The sequence below is a fragment of the Pimephales promelas genome, chromosome 2 (assembly GCF_988280905.1).
Source record: "Pimephales promelas chromosome 2, fPimPro1.hap1.1, whole genome shotgun sequence".
In the NCBI taxonomy this organism is placed as follows: domain Eukaryota; kingdom Metazoa; phylum Chordata; class Actinopteri; order Cypriniformes; family Leuciscidae; genus Pimephales; species Pimephales promelas.
In genome coordinates, this window is record NC_142770.1 from 42,694,342 (window position 1) to 42,713,761 (window position 19,420).

The following is a 19,420-nucleotide window of genomic DNA, read 5'->3' on the forward strand; positions in this document are numbered from 1 at the left end:
ATCATCAACAACTGATATGTTATTGATAATTTTTATTTAAATATCAAAAAAATATTTCTATATACATATATATATATATATATATATATATATATATAAAATGTGCAGAAAAAGGTGAAACAATATAAATACAATATGTTCAACAACAAATTTTAATATCTATCCAGAAAAGGGTGAAACAAAATAAAAAGGTTAGACAATGTGAATACAATATATTATTTAACATACATGTTAATGTCTATGCAGAAAAAGGTGAAACAATATAAATACAATATAATGTTTAACACAAATATAATGTTTAACACAACAGATTTTAATATCTATGCAGAAAAAGGTTAAACAAATAATACACGTCATGTTACCTTAACGTATACACATGAAATAGGCATGATATATGTAAAAAATTAATGTTTGATATTTGTGCTTCGGGCGGGATTCGATCCTGCGTTTTGATGGTCTCGTTTGTACCTCGTTTGTGCGACTGGGCATGCGCGAAGGCGCTAATGCGCCTGCGCACAAACAGAGAAAAATGATGGGGAAGCTTTGCGCAGGGGCCATGCTAATCTTCTCTGTATCGATCCAATTTTAGTATATGTGCTGCCTTAGCAAGCACGAGGCCAACTGTCCCGCTCACGGAATATGTACCCCTCGGGTTCGAGCGAGCCATCACCAAGGTGGTAGGGCAAGCGATCCATCTACTGAAAGAATGGGTTGGGCAGACTTATCTATGGTACCAAACCACAAGCTCTGAATGGGCTGTGTACTCCAGGTTTTTGAGAAAGAAATGAGTTGGCAGAAAGTAGAAAACCGGATAATGCGGACAAACTTGAAGGGAAAAGATATCGCCTATGGGGTCAAACCCTGTTCCCTGTCGGCATCTGCTGAAGAAAGGGAGTGGACACACTATGCTGGAAAACTGAGAGTGCCCTATTGACATTGGAGATGCATCAGTTCTTGACACAAGAGATCAAGAATTAAACTAAATAGTGGTAGAAAGGTATAAATCAAGTCCAGTGAAGCAGGCAACTCTTTAGGTAGTTACAGCACTGCTGGTCACTATATGACGCAATTGTCAAAACTAATCAGAAGTAGAAGTTGATATTAGTTCAAGTTTGCTCTGTGTGGATGTATTGTTCTGTTCCAGTGATGTTCTGTGACTCAACCTTGAAGGGAAAAGATATCGCCTATGGGGTCAAACCTTGCTCCCTGTCGGCATCTGCTGAGAAAGGGAGTGGACACACTATGCTGGAAAACTGAGAGTACCCTATAGAAACTGGAGATACACCAGTTCTTGACACAAGAGATCAAGAAAGAAAATAAAAACTGGCAGGAAGGTATGAATCAAGTCCAGTGAAGGAGGCTTGATCACAGCTGCCAAAAATATGGAGCGCTTCACGGATTTGCGTGTCATCCTTTCGCAGGGGCCATGCTAATCTTCTCTGTATCGATCCAATTTTAGTATATGTTCTGCCTTAGCAAGCACTAGGCCAACCGTCCCGCTCACGGAATATGTACCCCTCGGGTTCGAGCGAGCTATCACCAAGGTGGTAGGGCAAGCGATCCCTCTACTGAAAGAATGGGTTGGGCAGACTTATCTATGGTACCAAACTACAAGCTCTGAATGGGCTGTGTACTCCAGGTTTTTGAGAAAGAAATGAGTTGGCAGAAAGTAGAAAACTCGATTATGCGGACAACCTTGAAGGGAAAAGATATCGCCTATGGGGTCAAACCCTGTTCCCTGTCGGCATCTGCTGAAGAAAGGGAGTGGACACACTATGCTGGAAAACTGAGAGTGCCCTATTGACATTGGAGATGCACCAGTTCTTGACACAAGAGATCAAGAATTAAACTAAATAGTGGTAGAAAGGTATGAATCAAGTCCAGTGAAGCAGGCAACTCTGTAGGTAGTTACAGCACTGCTGGTCACTATATGACGCAATTGTCAAAACTAATCATAAGTAGAAGTTGATATTAGTTCAAGTTTGCTTTGTGTGGATGTATTGTTCTGTTCCAGTGATGTTCTGTGACTCAACCTTGAAGGGAAAAGATATCGCCTATGGGGTCAAACCTTGCTCCCTGTCGGCATCTGCTGAGAAAGGGAGTGGACACACTATGCTGGAAAACTGAGAGTGCCCTATAGAAACTGGAGATACACCAGTTCTTGACACAAGAGATCAAGAAAGAAAATAAAAAGTGGCAGGAAGGTATGAATCAAGTCCAGTGAAGGAGGCTTGATCACAGCTGCCAAAAATATGGAGCGCTTCACGGATTTGCGTGTCATCCTTTCGCAGGGGCCATGCTAATCTTCTCTGTATCGATCCAATTTTAGTATATGTGCTGCCTTAGAAAGCACGAGGCCAACTGTCTCGCTCACGGAATATGTACCCCTCGGGTTCGAGCGAGCCATCACCAAGGTGGTAGGGCTAGCGATCCCTCTACTGAAAGAATGGGTTGGGCAGACTTATCTATGGTACCAAACTACAAGCTCTGAATGGGCTGTGTACTCCAGGTTTTTGAGAAAGAAATGAGTTGGCAGAAAGTAGAAAACCGGATAATGCGGACAACCTTGAAGGGAAAAGATATCGCCTATGGGGTCAAACCCTGTTCCCTGTCGGCATCTGCTGAAGAAAGGGAGTGGACACACTATGCTGGAAAGCTGAGAGTGCCCTATTGACATTGGAGATGCACCAGTTCTTGACACAAGAGATCAAGAATTAAACTAAATAGTGGTAGAAAGGTATGAATCAAGTCCAGTGAAGCAGGCAACTCTTTAGGTAGTTACAGCACTGCTGGTCACTATATGACGCAATTGTCAAAACTAATCATAAGTAGAAGTTGATATTAGTTCAAGTTTGCTTTGTGTGGATGTATTGTTCTGTTCCAGTGATGTTCTGTGACTCAACCTTGAAGGGAAAAGATATCGCCTATGGGGTCAAACCTTGCTCCCTGTCGGCATCTGCTGAGAAAGGGAGTGGACACACTATGCTGGAAAACTGAGAGTGCCCTATAGAAACTGGAGATGCACCAGTTCTTGACACAAGAGATCAAGAAAGAAAATAAAAACTGGCAGTAAGGTATGAATCAAGTCCAGTGAAGGAGGCTTGATCACAGCTGCCAAAAATATGGAGCGCTTCACGGATTTGCGTGTCATCCTTTCGCAGGGGCCATGCTAATCTTCTCTGTATCGATCCAATTTTAGTATATGTGCTGCCTTAGCAAGCACGAGGCCAACCATCCCCCTCAAGCAATATGTACCCCTCTGGTTCGAGCGAGCCATCACCAAGGTGGTAGGGCAAGCGATCCATCTACTGAAAGAATGGGTTGGGAAGACTTATCTATGGTACCAAACTACAAGCTCTGAATGGGCTGTGTACTCCAGGTTTTTGAGAAAGAAATGAGTTGGCAGAAAGTAGAAAACCCGATTATGCGGACAACCTTGAAGGGAAAAGATATCGCCTATGGGGTCAAACCCTGTTCCCTGTCGGCATCTGCTGAAGAAAGGGAGTGGACACACTATGCTGGAAAACTGAGAGTGCCCTATTGACATTGGAGATGCACCAGTTCTTGACACAAGAGATCAAGAATTAAACTAAATAGTGGTAGAAAGGTATGAATCAAGTCCAGTGAAGCAGGCAACTCTTTAGGTAGTTACAGCACTGCTGGTCACTATATGACGCAATTGTCAAAACTAATCATAAGTAGAAGTTGATATTAGTTCAAGTTTGCTTTGTGTGGATGTATTGTTCTGTTCCAGTGATGTTCTGTGACTCAACCTTGAAGGGAAAAGATATCGCCTACGGGGTCAAACCCTGTTCCCTGTCGGCATCTGCTGAGAAAGGGAGTGGACACACTATGCTGGAAAACTGAAAGTGCCCTATAGACATTGGAGATGCACCAGTTTTTGACACAAGAGATCAAGAAAGAAAATAAAAAGTGGCAGGAAGGTATGAATCAAGTCCAGTGAAGAAGGCTTGATCACAGCTGCCAAAAATATGGAGCGCTTCACGGATTTGCGTGTCATCCTTTCGCAGGGGCCATGCTAATCTTCTCTGTATCGATCCAATTTTAGTATATGTTCTGCCTTAGCAAGCACGAGGCCAACCGTCCCGCTCACGGAATATGTACCCCTCGGGTTCGAGCGAGCTATCACCAAGGTGGTAGGGCAAGCGATCCCTCTACTGAAAGAATGGGTTGGGCAGACTTATCTATGGTACCAAACTACAAGCTCTGAATGGGCTGTGTACTCCAGGTTTTTGAGAAAGAAATGAGTTGGCAGAAAGTAGAAAACTCGATTATGCGGACAACCTTGAAGGGAAAAGATATCGCCTATGGGGTCAAACCCTGTTCCCTGTCGGCATCTGCTGAAGAAAGGGAGTGGACACACTATGCTGCAAAACTGAGAGTGCCCTATTGACATTGGAGATGCACCAGTTCTTGACACAAGAGATCAAGAATTAAACTAAATAGTGGTAGAAAGGTATGAATTAAGTCCAGTGAAGCAGGCAACTCTCTAGGTAGTTACAGCACTGCTGGTCACTATATGACGCAATTGTCAAAACTAATCATAAGTAGAAGTTGATATTAGTTCAAGTTTGCTTTGTGTGGATGTATTGTTCTGTTCCAGTGATGTTCTGTGACTCAACCTTGAAGGGAAAAGATATCGCCTACGGGGTCAAACCCTGTTCCCTGTCGGCATCTGCTGAGAAAGGGAGTGGACACACTATGCTGGAAAACTGAAAGTGCCCTATAGACATTGGAGATGCACCAGTTTTTGACACAAGAGATCAAGAAAGAAAATAAAAAGTGGCAGGAAGGTATGAATCAAGTCCAGTGAAGAAGGCTTGATCACAGCTGCCAAAAATATGGAGCGCTTCACGGATTTGCGTGTCATCCTTTCGCAGGGGCCATGCTAATCTTCTCTGTATCGATCCAATTTTAGTATATGTGCTGCCTTAGCAAGCACGAGGCCAACTGTCCCGCTCACGGAATATGTACCCCTCGGGTTTGAGCGAGCCATTACCAAGGTGGTAGGGCAAGCGATCCATCTACTGAAAGAATGGGTTGGGCAGACTTATCTATGGTACCAAACCACAAGCTCTGAATGGGCTGTGTACTCCAGGTTTTTGAGAAAGAAATGAGTTGGCAGAAAGTAGAAAACCGGATAATGCGGACAAACTTGAAGGGAAAAGATATCGCCTATGGGGTCAAACCCTGTTCCCTGTCGGCATCTGCTGAAGAAAGGGAGTGGACACACTATGCTGGAAAACTGAGAGTGCCCTATTGACATTGGAGATGCATCAGTTCTTGACACAAGAGATCAAGAATTAAACTAAATAGTGGTAGAAAGGTATAAATCAAGTCCAGTGAAGCAGGCAACTCTTTAGGTAGTTACAGCACTGCTGGTCACTATATGACGCAATTGTCAAAACTAATCAGAAGTAGAAGTTGATATTAGTTCAAGTTTGCTCTGTGTGGATGTATTGTTCTGTTCCAGTGATGTTCTGTGACTCAACCTTGAAGGGAAAAGATATCGCCTATGGGGTCAAACCTTGCTCCCTGTCGGCATCTGCTGAGAAAGGGAGTGGACACACTATGCTGGAAAACTGAGAGTACCCTATAGAAACTGGAGATACACCAGTTCTTGACACAAGAGATCAAGAAAGAAAATAAAAACTGGCAGGAAGGTATGAATCAAGTCCAGTGAAGGAGGCTTGATCACAGCTGCCAAAAATATGGAGCGCTTCACGGATTTGCGTGTCATCCTTTCGCAGGGGCCATGCTAATCTTCTCTGTATCGATCCAATTTTAGTATATGTGCTGCCTTAGCAAGCACGAGGCCAACCATCCCCCTCAAGCAATATGTACCCCTCTGGTTCGAGCGAGCCATCACCAAGGTGGTAGGGCAAGCGATCCATCTACTGAAAGAATGGGTTGGGAAGACTTATCTATGGTACCAAACTACAAGCTCTGAATGGGCTGTGTACTCCAGGTTTTTGAGAAAGAAATGAGTTGGCAGAAAGTAGAAAACCCGATTATGCGGACAACCTTGAAGGGAAAAGATATCGCCTATGGGGTCAAACCCTGTTCCCTGTCGGCATCTGCTGAAGAAAGGGAGTGGACACACTATGCTGGAAAACTGAGAGTGCCCTATTGACATTGGAGATGCACCAGTTCTTGACACAAGAGATCAAGAATTAAACTAAATAGTGGTAGAAAGGTATGAATCAAGTCCAGTGAAGCAGGCAACTCTTTAGGTAGTTACAGCACTGCTGGTCACTATATGACGCAATTGTCAAAACTAATCATAAGTAGAAGTTGATATTAGTTCAAGTTTGCTTTGTGTGGATGTATTGTTCTGTTCCAGTGATGTTCTGTGACTCAACCTTGAAGGGAAAAGATATCGCCTACGGGGTCAAACCCTGTTCCCTGTCGGCATCTGCTGAGAAAGGGAGTGGACACACTATGCTGGAAAACTGAAAGTGCCCTATAGACATTGGAGATGCACCAGTTTTTGACACAAGAGATCAAGAAAGAAAATAAAAAGTGGCAGGAAGGTATGAATCAAGTCCAGTGAAGAAGGCTTGATCACAGCTGCCAAAAATATGGAGCGCTTCACGGATTTGCGTGTCATCCTTTCGCAGGGGCCATGCTAATCTTCTCTGTATCGATCCAATTTTAGTATATGTTCTGCCTTAGCAAGCACTAGGCCAACCGTCCCGCTCACGGAATATGTACCCCTCGGGTTCGAGCGAGCTATCACCAAGGTGGTAGGGCAAGCGATCCCTCTACTGAAAGAATGGGTTGGGCAGACTTATCTATGGTACCAAACTACAAGCTCTGAATGGGCTGTGTACTCCAGGTTTTTGAGAAAGAAATGAGTTGGCAGAAAGTAGAAAACTCGATTATGCGGACAACCTTGAAGGGAAAAGATATCGCCTATGGGGTCAAACCCTGTTCCCTGTCGGCATCTGCTGAAGAAAGGGAGTGGACACACTATGCTGGAAAACTGAGAGTGCCCTATTGACATTGGAGATGCACCAGTTCTTGACACAAGAGATCAAGAATTAAACTAAATAGTGGTAGAAAGGTATGAATCAAGTCCAGTGAAGCAGGCAACTCTGTAGGTAGTTACAGCACTGCTGGTCACTATATGACGCAATTGTCAAAACTAATCATAAGTAGAAGTTGATATTAGTTCAAGTTTGCTTTGTGTGGATGTATTGTTCTGTTCCAGTGATGTTCTGTGACTCAACCTTGAAGGGAAAAGATATCGCCTATGGGGTCAAACCTTGCTCCCTGTCGGCATCTGCTGAGAAAGGGAGTGGACACACTATGCTGGAAAACTGAGAGTGCCCTATAGAAACTGGAGATACACCAGTTCTTGACACAAGAGATCAAGAAAGAAAATAAAAAGTGGCAGGAAGGTATGAATCAAGTCCAGTGAAGGAGGCTTGATCACAGCTGCCAAAAATATGGAGCGCTTCACGGATTTGCGTGTCATCCTTTCGCAGGGGCCATGCTAATCTTCTCTGTATCGATCCAATTTTAGTATATGTGCTGCCTTAGCAAGCACGAGGCCAACTGTCTCGCTCACGGAATATGTACCCCTCGGGTTCGAGCGAGCCATCACCAAGGTGGTAGGGCTAGCGATCCCTCTACTGAAAGAATGGGTTGGGCAGACTTATCTATGGTACCAAACTACAAGCTCTGAATGGGCTGTGTACTCCAGGTTTTTGAGAAAGAAATGAGTTGGCAGAAAGTAGAAAACCGGATAATGCGGACAACCTTGAAGGGAAAAGATATCGCCTATGGGGTCAAACCCTGTTCCCTGTCGGCATCTGCTGAAGAAAGGGAGTGGACACACTATGCTGGAAAGCTGAGAGTGCCCTATTGACATTGGAGATGCACCAGTTCTTGACACAAGAGATCAAGAATTAAACTAAATAGTGGTAGAAATGTATGAATCAAGTCCAGTGAAGCAGGCAACTCTTTAGGTAGTTACAGCACTGCTGGTCACTATATGACGCAATTGTCAAAACTAATCATAAGTAGAAGTTGATATTAGTTCAAGTTTGCTTTGTGTGGATGTATTGTTCTGTTCCAGTGATGTTCTGTGACTCAACCTTGAAGGGAAAAGATATCGCCTATGGGGTCAAACCTTGCTCCCTGTCGGCATCTGCTGAGAAAGGGAGTGGACACACTATGCTGGAAAACTGAGAGTGCCCTATAGAAACTGGAGATGCACCAGTTCTTGACACAAGAGATCAAGAAAGAAAATAAAAACTGGCAGTAAGGTATGAATCAAGTCCAGTGAAGGAGGCTTGATCACAGCTGCCAAAAATATGGAGCGCTTCACGGATTTGCGTGTCATCCTTTCGCAGGGGCCATGCTAATCTTCTCTGTATCGATCCAATTTTAGTATATGTGCTGCCTTAGCAAGCACGAGGCCAACCATCCCCCTCAAGCAATATGTACCCCTCTGGTTCGAGCGAGCCATCACCAAGGTGGTAGGGCAAGCGATCCATCTACTGAAAGAATGGGTTGGGAAGACTTATCTATGGTACCAAACTACAAGCTCTGAATGGGCTGTGTACTCCAGGTTTTTGAGAAAGAAATGAGTTGGCAGAAAGTAGAAAACCCGATTATGCGGACAACCTTGAAGGGAAAAGATATCGCCTATGGGGTCAAACCCTGTTCCCTGTCGGCATCTGCTGAAGAAAGGGAGTGGACACACTATGCTGGAAAACTGAGAGTGCCCTATTGACATTGGAGATGCACCAGTTCTTGACACAAGAGATCAAGAATTAAACTAAATAGTGGTAGAAAGGTATGAATCAAGTCCAGTGAAGCAGGCAACTCTTTAGGTAGTTACAGCACTGCTGGTCACTATATGACGCAATTGTCAAAACTAATCATAAGTAGAAGTTGATATTAGTTCAAGTTTGCTTTGTGTGGATGTATTGTTCTGTTCCAGTGATGTTCTGTGACTCAACCTTGAAGGGAAAAGATATCGCCTACGGGGTCAAACCCTGTTCCCTGTCGGCATCTGCTGAGAAAGGGAGTGGACACACTATGCTGGAAAACTGAAAGTGCCCTATAGACATTGGAGATGCACCAGTTTTTGACACAAGAGATCAAGAAAGAAAATAAAAAGTGGCAGGAAGGTATGAATCAAGTCCAGTGAAGAAGGCTTGATCACAGCTGCCAAAAATATGGAGCGCTTCACGGATTTGCGTGTCATCCTTTCGCAGGGGCCATGCTAATCTTCTCTGTATCGATCCAATTTTAGTATATGTTCTGCCTTAGCAAGCACGAGGCCAACCGTCCCGCTCACGGAATATGTACCCCTCGGGTTCGAGCGAGCTATCACCAAGGTGGTAGGGCAAGCGATCCCTCTACTGAAAGAATGGGTTGGGCAGACTTATCTATGGTACCAAACTACAAGCTCTGAATGGGCTGTGTACTCCAGGTTTTTGAGAAAGAAATGAGTTGGCAGAAAGTAGAAAACTCGATTATGCGGACAACCTTGAAGGGAAAAGATATCGCCTATGGGGTCAAACCCTGTTCCCTGTCGGCATCTGCTGAAGAAAGGGAGTGGACACACTATGCTGCAAAACTGAGAGTGCCCTATTGACATTGGAGATGCACCAGTTCTTGACACAAGAGATCAAGAATTAAACTAAATAGTGGTAGAAAGGTATGAATCAAGTCCAGTGAAGCAGGCAACTCTCTAGGTAGTTACAGCACTGCTGGTCACTATATGACGCAATTGTCAAAACTAATCATAAGTAGAAGTTGATATTAGTTCAAGTTTGCTTTGTGTGGATGTATTGTTCTGTTCCAGTGATGTTCTGTGACTCAACCTTGAAGGGAAAAGATATCGCCTACGGGGTCAAACCCTGTTCCCTGTCGGCATCTGCTGAGAAAGGGAGTGGACACACTATGCTGGAAAACTGAAAGTGCCCTATAGACATTGGAGATGCACCAGTTTTTGACACAAGAGATCAAGAAAGAAAATAAAAAGTGGCAGGAAGGTATGAATCAAGTCCAGTGAAGAAGGCTTGATCACAGCTGCCAAAAATATGGAGCGCTTCACGGATTTGCGTGTCATCCTTTCGCAGGGGCCATGCTAATCTTCTCTGTATCGATCCAATTTTAGTATATGTGCTGCCTTAGCAAGCACGAGGCCAACTGTCCCGCTCACGGAATATGTACCCCTCGGGTTTGAGCGAGCCATCACCAAGGTGGTAGGGCAAGCGATCCATCTACTGAAAGAATGGGTTGGGCAGACTTATCTATGGTACCAAACCACAAGCTCTGAATGGGCTGTGTACTCCAGGTTTTTGAGAAAGAAATGAGTTGGCAGAAAGTAGAAAACCGGATAATGCGGACAAACTTGAAGGGAAAAGATATCGCCTATGGGGTCAAACCCTGTTCCCTGTCGGCATCTGCTGAAGAAAGGGAGTGGACACACTATGCTGGAAAACTGAGAGTGCCCTATAGAAACTGGAGATACACCAGTTCTTGACACAAGAGATCAAGAAAGAAAATAAAAAGTGGCAGGAAGGTATGAATCAAGTCCAGTGAAGGAGGCTTGATCACAGCTGCCAAAAATATGGAGCGCTTCACGGATTTGCGTGTCATCCTTTCGCAGGGGCCATGCTAATCTTCTCTGTATCGATCCAATTTTAGTATATGTGCTGCCTTAGCAAGCACGAGGCCAACTGTCTCGCTCACGGAATATGTACCCCTCGGGTTCGAGCGAGCCATCACCAAGGTGGTAGGGCTAGCGATCCCTCTACTGAAAGAATGGGTTGGGCAGACTTATCTATGGTACCAAACTACAAGCTCTGAATGGGCTGTGTACTCCAGGTTTTTGAGAAAGAAATGAGTTGGCAGAAAGTAGAAAACCGGATAATGCGGACAACCTTGAAGGGAAAAGATATCGCCTATGGGGTCAAACCCTGTTCCCTGTCGGCATCTGCTGAAGAAAGGGAGTGGACACACTATGCTGGAAAGCTGAGAGTGCCCTATTGACATTGGAGATGCACCAGTTCTTGACACAAGAGATCAAGAATTAAACTAAATAGTGGTAGAAATGTATGAATCAAGTCCAGTGAAGCAGGCAACTCTTTAGGTAGTTACAGCACTGCTGGTCACTATATGACGCAATTGTCAAAACTAATCATAAGTAGAAGTTGATATTAGTTCAAGTTTGCTTTGTGTGGATGTATTGTTCTGTTCCAGTGATGTTCTGTGACTCAACCTTGAAGGGAAAAGATATCGCCTATGGGGTCAAACCTTGCTCCCTGTCGGCATCTGCTGAGAAAGGGAGTGGACACACTATGCTGGAAAACTGAGAGTGCCCTATAGAAACTGGAGATGCACCAGTTCTTGACACAAGAGATCAAGAAAGAAAATAAAAACTGGCAGTAAGGTATGAATCAAGTCCAGTGAAGGAGGCTTGATCACAGCTGCCAAAAATATGGAGCGCTTCACGGATTTGCGTGTCATCCTTGCGCTATGGCGAAACGAATCTTCGGGTGAATTGTTGCAAATTGTTTCACCGCGCTCGGCTCACCGATTGGCCCAGGGACGAATTGTTTCACCAAGTCCCGCCTCTGCTCCCCTCGTCTCATTGGCCGGCCGACGAATTGTTGCAGAGGCGCTCGTTCCTCGCATTGGCCGGGAGCCCGCCTCGGGCTCCTATTGGCCGAGGCCATGCAGGGCGCGTGGAGTCGGCGAAATCAGACGTCATTCGCGCTTGTCAAAATCACTATTCACCCCGAATTAACGCTCCCTTGCTATTTTACTGAATTTATCATAACCTTCAACACAAACGTTTTTTTAAAAACGACACAACTGCCTTTTTTGCGGTCTTTTTTGGTCCTTTTGCGGTCTTTTTTTGCCTTTTTGCAGTCTTGTTTTTTGCCTTTTTGCTTTTTTTTTTCTTTTTGCCTTTTTGCTAACCCGCATTTTTTCGTTGAGCACGTAAGTTAGCATATTTTTACTATCTCATGTTTAAAATAAGCATATGATAGGCATTTTATCAAAGTGTACATCATGCATAAGAGGCGGGAGGGGAGAAAACGGGCTAACAATTAATATATCGATCAGTTCATAGTTTGCCCGCCTAAATCTTATAATTCGGGCTAGTTTCGTTCATGATTTTTGTCGACTGTCACTAAATGTGCTGATTTTCTTTATTTTAACTATAAGAAATGCATGCATAAGAGGCGGGAGGGGAAAAACGGGCTAACAATTAATATATCGAGCAGTTCATAAACTTGCGATGACATTTGCCCGCCTAAATCTTATAATTCGGGATAGTTTCGTTCATGATTTTTGTCGACTGTCACTAAATGTGCTGATTTTCTTTATTTTAACTATAAGCAATGCATGCATAAGAGGCGGGAGGGGAAAAACGGGCTAACAATTAATATATCGAGCAGTTCATAAACTTGCGATGACATTTGCCCGCCTAAATCTTATAATTCGGGATAGTTTCATTCATGATTTTTGTCGACTGTCACTAAATGTGCTGATTTTCTTTATTTTAACTATAAGCAATGCATGCATAAGAGGCAGGAGACTAACAACTTAATTCGGTAAAGAGTGCAGTTTCATTCGTTATTTTTATGACCAGTAAATCCACTTCTTTAATATATATATATATATATATATATGAATTCTTCTCATGAGTGTTCGTTTTTGTTCGTTTCTTTGCTCACTTTATGTCAGTTTTATGATCAGAATAATTAACAGCTTTGAGTGTTCTTTTTTTTTTCGTTTTTGTTCGTTTCTTTACTCACTTTATGTCAGTTTTATGATCAGAATAATTAACAACTATGAAAAAAGAAAACGAAATACATTTAAAATAATAAAAAGATATAACTAAAAAGAAAAAAAAAAGTGCACTAATGCCACCGATTGATTTAGTTAATGTACATTTTTCCATGAATTTTTATTTTGTGTATGGGGTTTTCTGTCAATTGTTTGTATTTGCTTTACTGTTGCAGAATGGAAAGCACACCCAACCTGCGTGTGGAGGCTGGAGAGCTGGTGCTGAGGCCTTCCAAGCAGGCAGCCACGGTGGAGAAAGTTCACCTTTCTCAAGTGGCTAAAGGGGTACCCTTTGTTCCGAAGTACCCTGAGGCTGTGCTGGGGGAGGCCAAGGTCAGGGTCATCCAAGGTGGAGGGAATCCCTTTGATGACCTGCTGGTGGCTAGTCAAAGTGCCATCCAGTTTGGTCAATACAGAGGGAAACCCTTCAAATGGATGCTAGAAAATGACCTTGGCTACTCCCTCATGGTCCTGTCTGGGCATCAGCGGGAGCGCGAGGCTGGCAGGCTAGACAGAGGTGCCCTCATGGCCAATAAGGATGCCTTTCTCAAATATGCCTGCACATTTGAGAGGGTGGCAGAAGCCATCAAAGTGCGCAGGCAGAGAGAGGGCACTTTACCTGGCTGTGAGGGTGACTGTCTGGTGGGCTTTGGGGTCCACAAGAAGAGCACCTTCAAGGAGCTCTATGAGGCCAAGGACAGGGAGAGGAAAAGGTAATATGTGCTTCTGCTTGTTAATTGTATTGCTGTTTTGTATTTATTTTGCTCTTATCACGTACACTATTGTGTGTCTTATGTAGCTACGTGGAGTTCATCCGGAAAAAGGGCACCAATGCAGGCAGCAAGATGGATGGCTTGAAGAAATACATCTTGCTGAGGGACCAGCAGAGGAAAAAGAAATCATCTTCTGCGTCCCAGCCTGCTGTCCCGCATCCTTCACGTTTGGCTTCTCCTCCTCCCACCCAAAGCTCCCATTCCCAGCCAGCCACAGCACACGGTGAGTTTTTAGATCTATAAGTGGTGTAAATCTATGGATGCTCTAATAGAATTATGAATAACATTGCAATTTGTCTGCCCTCAGAGCCAACAGATGAAGATCTGCTGGCTTCAGCCATGGAGGTGGAGCCACAGGGTGAGTGTTTTGTTTGGTTTTGTGTGTAAAAAAATGGAAAAGATACTCACCCGATCATATGTGATCACAAATACATTTACTAACATCGAATAGAATTGTTATGTAACCACAAATGTCTTCAAATTATTAAACCATTAGTACTAATTACAAAATTAAAACGATGTGTTCTTCACAGTACTTCCACCACCTCCAGCGCCGATCCGCTCACCTCGCTTGGAGCAAAGAGCCGCTCAAAGGCTGGTGTCAGCGGCTTCTGAGGTACAGTTTTTCATACCAGCAGTTTGCATATATATTATAAATTAATGTATGTATATATATGTGTGTGTGTTTTACTCATTTTATTTTTATTGTTGTGTGTGTATAGGTTGTTCTTCCTGAGGCCTGGAAGCACTCCCTTCCAGAAGAACAGCAGGAGTGGATCGGCCGCTCCCTCTTCCGGCGCCAGGGTGGAAGGGCAGCGCTGATTGATAATCTGCAGATGTGGTGGTACCCTCCCCAGCCACGCCTGCAGTATCATCAGCCTCCAGCGTCGCCGGACGTGTTCTTCACCTGGCCGCTGTGTTTGTGGATGCCCTACAGGATGTGGTCCTACAAGCTCATCTGCAGCTCGCCAGACTGCAGACGGTCTGGTCAGCGACTGACATCCTGTGGGCTCTACAAGACAGTGAGGCGGGTGCTGAATTTACACGGCTGGTATTTTCTGGCAACAGAATACCTGGAGTGTCAGCGCTGCCACAAGAAGCTGGCTGCGTGGTCGTACGACATCCTGGACCAGCTGGACCCGGCTCACCGCAGGATGTTCCCAGCCATCCTCACTTACCGGTGAGTCATGAAAAATTTTATTTCAGGTGCAATTAACTACTAACATGTTACACCTTTAACTGGGCTGTAATGGTAATAATGTAACTTAAACAACTTAAAAATAATATTTTTGTTAGTCCTTTTAAAATTAATTTCACGCCATTTGTACACAAAACAAGCACTATCTTGCTTTTGTAGTTTTTCAAAAGACACTCTGTCTGCCAGTCAAGGTTCTACACAAAATGTGTGAACGACCCACCCCAACTGATCTTTGCTTGACCTTTCAAAGGTGTCAAACTCAGAACAATAGCATTCCAACACCTTGAGACACCTAGCCTGACGGCTGAGGTTCTTTTCAAGATGTGTTAACGACCCCCCATTGAGCCTTGCTTAACCTTGAACCAGACTTGAAACAATATCAAAGTCTGTACAGTTTTTTTTTTATCTTTTTGTATGGGAAACATCACACATTTTTTTATTTATAAAGAAAGAACACTTTAAAGGAACTTTAATAAAGTTTGCCTTTGTCTGTGTGTTTTACAGGTTCTCTTGTGATCTGCATGTGGCGAAGTTAATGAGAGAGCGCTCTCTCGGCAACAGCGTCTCTATGCTGTATCACAAGCTGTGTGAACTGCATAGTGAGGAATGGATGGAGAGGTCCCTGCGATACCTCTCTGTGTGTGACCGGTTCCGGGGTACCACCACGCAGCCCATCTCACCTCCACCACCCAAGCCGCCTGTACCGACCGCCCAGTGGCTCCTCTCTGTCCATGCAGAGGATATCCGGTCCCGGTATGGTGAGCTCAAAGCCAGGGTCACCTCTGTCTTTGGGTCCATCCTGAAGATGGACTCCACAAAAAAGGTAACATATTTTTAATATATATATATATATTTATTTATTATATATATAATGTATATATACATTATATATTTTTTTGTTTATCTGTACTGAATTTTCTGTTTTTCAACAATAGGTGGCCAAAAAACTGGCGGGAGCTGCAGCTGGGACCGCAGCCTGGGTCACCAATGTGGGCAATGAGCACGGACAGGTCCTCATGTCTGTGCTCACCTCACATGAGGGCCAGGGACTGCTGCCTATGACCACTGGCCTGGTGAATAGGTACGAGGCGGCTGGAGTCACTCCCCCAACACTCTTGTATGTGGACAGAGACTGCTGCTCTTCTGTGGGGACCTCCAGAGCAGGTGCCATGTTCAGCGGCTGGAGTGACATGGTGGTCCGTCTAGATGTGTGGCACTTCATGCGGCGCTTCGCCGCAGGTCTGCACACGGACAGCCACCCACTCTACGGTCTGTTCATGGCAAAGCTGTCCGCATGCATTTTTGTCTGGGACGAGGGAGATGTGGCTCTGCTGAGGGAGGCCAGAATGCGGGAGCTGGAGCAACAGCAGGGCATCAGAGGCCTCACTGATGACCAGCTAACCAGCATGCTCACCTCCAGACAGCTGGCGCTGCACTGTCGCCGCTCCACACGTGGCATGGAGGAGACGGAGCAGCTGATTGGCGCGTTGCTCGAGGCCTTCATGGACGCCAGGGAAACCATGGGCATCCCCTTGGTGGACAAGGAGAGGATGGACGTCATCTGGGACACCCAAAGACGCCACCTTCCCTGCATCCAGGACCCCCCCGGTGTGCAGCTGTACACCCAGACAGGAAGTACGACGAAGGGAGGGATCATACTTCCTGTCTACCGCTGCGCTCGGGGTTCCACTTCCCTGGAGTCCTTCCACAACCACCTCAACCGCTTCATACCCGGTAAGATTACACACAATCACCTTGAATGTGTGTTGTTTTTTTTTTTTTTTTTGATGGTCTGTTTCATCTCTTTTGTAATTATAAATTAGTGTTAATGTTTGTTTGTTTGTTTTTTAATCAGGAACAAGCGCTAACCTGGAAAATTTCCAGGCTTATCTGCTTGAGGGTTTGGAGCGGTGGAACGAGGACCGCGCTGCTGCTGCTGCTGCCGTCACGGACGAGGCCCCGTCGTCCCTGCGCTGCTACAGTGCCTCGCTCCAGCACAGCCTCAATGAGCTCAGTCAGCGTCTTCTTGGCTGTAGTCTTGTACAAGACCATTCAAAGCCAGGACAGTACACAGGTATGTGTCTATAATGCCATGCTGTGTTGTTTTATTTGTAATGCACATGTGTTTAAAACCTTGTTTTCTATTTAATTTTATTTTTGTCAGGTGAGCTCATTGGGGTGGAGTATCTGTGCTCGCAGCAGTCCTGGGAGTTCAGGGAGGACTATGGGCGGGACCCAGATGCCCCGGTCAGAATCACAGATGACTTGGGGGAGGCAGAGGATGAGGGATTTGGGGATGAGGCAGAGGAGCAGGACCACACCATCTCCCCTCTTTCCTTAGTGTCCACCCAGGAAGCTGTACGCTTGTCTCGGGATTCAGCATCGCCTTCTCAGTCCTCCCAGGACCTGCCACCTGAGCCCCAGGGAGATGTACGTATACAGGCAGGCATCCCTTGCCATGTCATCATGTGGAGGACTTTTTTTTATCCGTCCACTAATTTCTTCTTTTTTTTCTTGTTTAGGTGTGCAGAGGACCAGACGGGACACCAGGTTTTGATAGAGTGGTGGACCTGGCCAGATACCTTGTCGAGCTGAGAGAAAAGCCTTGTGTCTCAGATAGGGAAGCCACTGAAATTGTTCGGCTGTGGGACAGACTGCCAGACAGTGACAAAAAAGGTGTTTCCTATCCGCCGAGACACAAGGAGAGACTCTTACAAGGCAGGTTCAAGGCCACCCACTCCAAAACCTCCACCTGCCATGGAAAGGAGAGCCTCAAGCGGTAAGTTAAATAGTTGCATAAAGAGCTTTAATAATAGAAATGACTATATGCTTTATAATTCACGTATTTTATTTTACAGGTGTATGCTGGGGCAGGGGTCGGGTCCTGCCCAATGGCCCAATATTTGTAGGATTGTGGAGGCAGTATGTCTGGAGCTCTGCTCCATTCATCCAGCGGGGAAGGTGAAGTGGGGTGTTTCACTGAACCGCTGGGCTGCCATTCTACATGACTACCAGGCCATACGGAGGCTGGTGGGGAACTGCCCAGCACTGAGGGGACGGGCAAGGATTCAGCTGTTCGAGGTCAATCAGCGGACGCTTTCTGTCTGGTAAGTAAACCAGCTATAAAAGGGATTTTACAATTCTTATATTCTGTTCATCCTATTAATTGTGCCATTTTAAACAGGTACAACAACTACAGGAAGAAGCTGGAAGCAGACGTGCTGGCTCTGAGTGTGCCCTTGCCTCAGATCAGCATGGTGTCTCACACCGCTCTTCCTGTAGCCAAGCAGAAGGTGTCAGTGCCCTCGGCAGCTCAATCAGCACTTCCACCTTTCCCCTTTGTTGTAAACCCTGACCTGTCAGGTCAGGCCATACGGCGAGGGCAGCACCATCCTCCCCCAGCATCAGCACCCGCACTCTCCGCTCCACCGTCAGCCTCCCTCTCCGCTCCACCGTCAGCCTCCCTCTCTGCTCCACCGTCTTTGAGTAGAACAACTTTGTGGAGGAAGAGGAAGGCTGAGGAGTTTTTAGCCAAGAAACAAGGGCTGCCCCCTCCACAGCAACATGTGCGAAAACAGTACACATGCAGTCGATGTGGGCAGCTCAGAAAAAAAGAGTTTGGGCACACCAGGGTGGGCAGCTACTTCTTCTGTGCCACAGCAGAGGGAAAGACTGTGGAAGAGTGGCTGCAGGAGAGGAAAAATGAAGAAAATCCGTAAATAACTGTTTATTTGTAAATATCTTTTGATGTAAATAACTATTTATTTGTAAATATCTTTCATTTTTAAAAAACAATTTATTTGTAAATATCCTTCATTGTAAATAACGATTTATTTGTAAATATCCTTCATTTTTAAATAACAATTTATTTGTAAATATCCTTCATTTTTAAATAACAATTTATTTGTAGATATCCTTCATTGTAAATAACAAAAATATCCTTCATTGTAAATAACAATTTATTTGTAGCTATCCTTAATTGTAAATAACACAAATATCCTTCATTGTAAATAACGATATAGTTGTAAATATCCTTCATTTTAAATAACTATTTATTTGTAAATATCCTTTGTTGTTAAAACTATTTCTTTATAAATATCCTTTGATGTAAATAACTGAATGTCATTTGTTTATTTCTATTAAGAAATTTTTCACATTTAATAAAAAAAACATGTAATTATTCCAATATGATCGTTCTTTATTTCAAAATGTTTAAATGCTTAAATTACATAACAGTTATATAAATTGTCATTAATTATTATTTAAGAACATTTAATGACTGTTCTTCCATTTGAGAACATTTATTTGCCTCATAAATGCAATGGTAATATAACAAACCCCTATCTAAGGTTTATCTGCCTTCATGAAAGACATGTAAATTTGGCTAAATTCTTATTTATTTTTTTTTAACTTTTGCACATTTATTTGTGCAAATAAAATACATTTATTTGTGCATAAAAACCATGTAACAGTTCTCTATTTCAGAATCTCCCTTCACAAAGTTCATATTAATAGTCTTAAATGCTTGTTCTTTATTTTAGAACACTTATTTGCTCTCATAATGGTCATTAAACAGTCGTAAACTACTTCTTTATTTTAGAACCTT

The 19,420-nt window shown here is 44.2% G+C and overlaps 2 protein-coding genes, 12 non-coding genes and 1 pseudogene across 14 annotated transcripts in view; 1 reads left to right on the plus strand and 14 right to left on the minus strand.

Moving 5' to 3' along the window:
- LOC120475645 (NLR family CARD domain-containing protein 3) overlaps nt 1-19,420 on the minus strand; it is a 297,421-nt gene that overhangs the window by 218,643 nt on the left and 59,358 nt on the right. The gene's annotated exons all lie outside the window — the stretch shown is intronic.
- On the minus strand, nt 516-613 carry LOC148997457 (U6 spliceosomal RNA; annotated as a pseudogene).
- LOC148997458 (U6 spliceosomal RNA) lies at nt 1,377-1,483 on the minus strand. Its single transcript, XR_016148222.1, has one exon. It is a non-coding gene; the product is annotated as a U6 spliceosomal RNA (small nuclear RNA).
- Nucleotides 2,247-2,353, minus strand: LOC148997459 (U6 spliceosomal RNA). Its single transcript, XR_016148175.1, has one exon. It is a non-coding gene; the product is annotated as a U6 spliceosomal RNA (small nuclear RNA).
- On the minus strand, nt 3,117-3,223 carry LOC148997460 (U6 spliceosomal RNA). The gene has a single exon (XR_016148051.1). It is a non-coding gene; the product is annotated as a U6 spliceosomal RNA (small nuclear RNA).
- LOC148997461 (U6 spliceosomal RNA) lies at nt 3,987-4,093 on the minus strand. The gene has a single exon (XR_016148182.1). It is a non-coding gene; the product is annotated as a U6 spliceosomal RNA (small nuclear RNA).
- Nucleotides 4,857-4,963, minus strand: LOC148997462 (U6 spliceosomal RNA). The gene has a single exon (XR_016148057.1). It is a non-coding gene; the product is annotated as a U6 spliceosomal RNA (small nuclear RNA).
- Nucleotides 5,727-5,833, minus strand: LOC148997463 (U6 spliceosomal RNA). Its single transcript, XR_016148060.1, has one exon. It is a non-coding gene; the product is annotated as a U6 spliceosomal RNA (small nuclear RNA).
- On the minus strand, nt 6,597-6,703 carry LOC148997464 (U6 spliceosomal RNA). The gene has a single exon (XR_016148229.1). It is a non-coding gene; the product is annotated as a U6 spliceosomal RNA (small nuclear RNA).
- LOC148997465 (U6 spliceosomal RNA) lies at nt 7,467-7,573 on the minus strand. The gene has a single exon (XR_016148061.1). It is a non-coding gene; the product is annotated as a U6 spliceosomal RNA (small nuclear RNA).
- LOC148997466 (U6 spliceosomal RNA) lies at nt 8,337-8,443 on the minus strand. Its single transcript, XR_016148062.1, has one exon. It is a non-coding gene; the product is annotated as a U6 spliceosomal RNA (small nuclear RNA).
- On the minus strand, nt 9,207-9,313 carry LOC148997467 (U6 spliceosomal RNA). Its single transcript, XR_016148183.1, has one exon. It is a non-coding gene; the product is annotated as a U6 spliceosomal RNA (small nuclear RNA).
- On the minus strand, nt 10,077-10,183 carry LOC148997468 (U6 spliceosomal RNA). The gene has a single exon (XR_016148063.1). It is a non-coding gene; the product is annotated as a U6 spliceosomal RNA (small nuclear RNA).
- On the minus strand, nt 10,610-10,716 carry LOC148997469 (U6 spliceosomal RNA). Its single transcript, XR_016148064.1, has one exon. It is a non-coding gene; the product is annotated as a U6 spliceosomal RNA (small nuclear RNA).
- On the plus strand, nt 13,129-18,811 carry LOC148997470 (uncharacterized). The gene is made up of 12 exons (XM_089122490.1): nt 13,129-13,556; nt 13,643-13,839; nt 13,924-13,974; nt 14,150-14,232; nt 14,339-14,796; nt 15,319-15,637; nt 15,750-16,548; nt 16,670-16,888; nt 16,979-17,244; nt 17,337-17,593; nt 17,673-17,921; nt 17,999-18,811. The coding sequence occupies exons 1-12, from the start codon at nt 13,279-13,281 to the stop codon at nt 18,531-18,533; spliced, it is 3,711 nt and encodes a 1,236-aa protein (XP_088978616.1). The 5' UTR covers nt 13,129-13,278; the 3' UTR covers nt 18,534-18,811.